Here is a 1,890-nt window from a genome sequence, read left to right as displayed (position 1 = left end):
AGGGAAAGGGAAAGGGAGAGAAGGCGGGCTGCCGAAGGGGAAAGGGAAGGGGAAAGGAAAAGGGAAAGGGAAGGTAGGACAATTAGGCCAAGGGAAGAAGGGCGGCCAAAAGAAAAGTGCAGAATTTGAATTTTGTGGCTTAACGGTAACTAAACCTGTACCAACTTTAGTTTTAGTACTACAGAAAGAAGAATCCCTTTGAGCTGGTTTATAACTGAGTGCGTTCAAGTCATAAATGCATGAGTTGAACCCTCCAGCCTTGAAAGCTAAATGCTGCTTGGAAGAGCTTAAGCTGGGTATGTTGCAGAGAGGTGATGGGCTCTGTACCAGGCTTGCTTTGCAGAATGATTGCAATGCTCTCCCTTCGCTGCACTGGAAGCCATCGACAGGGGGAATTTCAAGCTTGTAGATGCCGAATTTGTCTGTGGTGCGCTTTGTGTTGATGGAGATTTCCTCCCCTGATGTTGTCTCTGTGGAGAACTTGCAGGATATCTGCACTGTGGCCCCTGAAAGCGAAGAAATATGGAAAGTTCGTGAAATTGATAGAAAGAAGTGAAAGATTGGTTTTTTTTTTTTCACACCTTCACACCTTGGAGGAAGTAACTGTGTTTTTTTTCACACCTTGGAGGAAGTAACTGTGCTTAGAGAAGGTGTTCTCGGAGCAAGCATCGCAGAAGACGGTGCCCACCACAGTAACATTAACAAGGGAGCTTGAATGGATGACTGGAACTAAGAATAGAAGGAGAAGAGGGAAGAGGATGAAGTTTGCCGCCATGGCTTGGTCTCCAAAGCTTGGTTTGGGGAAGATTGTATAAAGCTGAGCTTTTTATTGGGCGAGGGTTGTCCGTGAGCGGGCATTGTTTGTGATGGAGAGAGAGAATTGGGGAAGAGAGGGGATGGGAAAAGAAGTATCCATTCACATGGAACAAAGACATGTGAAGAGCTGCCTTTGGAATTATGTGATGTATTTTAGAGGGGGAGTTTGTTGGGGCTGTGCTCACGGGTGGTGTCAATGACTTGTGATGACAGCGAGAGTTCTACTAAGTCCACCGGAAGATTGGTTTTTGGTGATTATTGGTTCTGTTATTTCCTCTGTTGAGTTGTATGATTGATGTTTTATGATGATCAGTGGGGCGTGGAGAGATGCCAGAATAGAAGATTTGTGTTGTGATTTTAGTGGAGTTTGTCGCTCTTTGAATTCGGATGGGGTGCATTTTAATCTTGACTCGTGTGTAGGATTAAAGAAAATAGTTGTGAATAGTAGTCCAACAATCTGTTAAATACTTAGAAAGCTATCACAAGTATTAAAAGTAATGCTCGTAATAAAATAAATTAAAAATATACATTTATTTTTCGTAAAATAAAAATTACCTACCTCGATGTTCAGAGTTTAGATTTAAGTTTCAGTTGAGATCTAAAGACATGACAATTGACATGAAAGGACTTAAAAATAATAAATAATACTGCTCTCAATGAGCCTTATATACTCACAAATGGGCATCTAGTCAAGTATTATTGTTGTGCCATAAATAGTCATAACTTTGTCTAATTTAATTAAATTTAAATACATGATTATAAACATTCCATGGTCAATCTCCAAATTGATTTTGTCAAAAAAAAAAAGTTTTAGCATTTACGAGGAATTAATATATCTAACCATAATGATGAGAAAGATAGCAAAAAAATTTCAATCAAATAAGAATATTAAGTAAATTGAAATGATGCTCAATAGTCATCAATAAATTTTGACATTTAGTACAAATCTTGAGGTGATTAGCACGAATTCACAACTCATGAAGCTCTAAAATAATCTTCGAATATTATTGCAGCAAGTCACAATGGCCTACGTGGCCTGCAATTCATGAAGCTTCCAACTCTGTCCTCAGAGGC

The 1,890-nt window shown here is 39.4% G+C and overlaps 1 protein-coding gene across 1 annotated transcript in view; it reads right to left on the bottom strand.

Annotated features, from left to right (window-relative positions):
* LOC110030683 (leucine-rich repeat extensin-like protein 3) overlaps window positions 1-943 on the bottom strand; it is a 1,245-nt gene extending 302 nt beyond the window's left edge. Inside the window, exons 1-2 of the mRNA XM_020733529.1 lie at window positions 622-943; window positions 33-506 (exon numbers count right to left, since the gene is read on the bottom strand). Coding sequence (XP_020589188.1) covers window positions 33-506; window positions 622-775 — 628 coding nt within the window. The 5' untranslated portion in view covers window positions 776-943. The remainder of the gene's footprint in view (window positions 1-32; window positions 507-621) is intronic.
* Between the last annotated feature and the right edge of the window lie 947 nt (window positions 944-1,890).

This window comes from Phalaenopsis equestris, unplaced genomic scaffold (assembly GCF_001263595.1).
Source record: "Phalaenopsis equestris unplaced genomic scaffold, ASM126359v1 Scaffold000002, whole genome shotgun sequence".
Taxonomy (NCBI): domain Eukaryota; kingdom Viridiplantae; phylum Streptophyta; class Magnoliopsida; order Asparagales; family Orchidaceae; genus Phalaenopsis; species Phalaenopsis equestris.
This window is presented reverse-complemented; position numbering and strand designations above follow the sequence as displayed.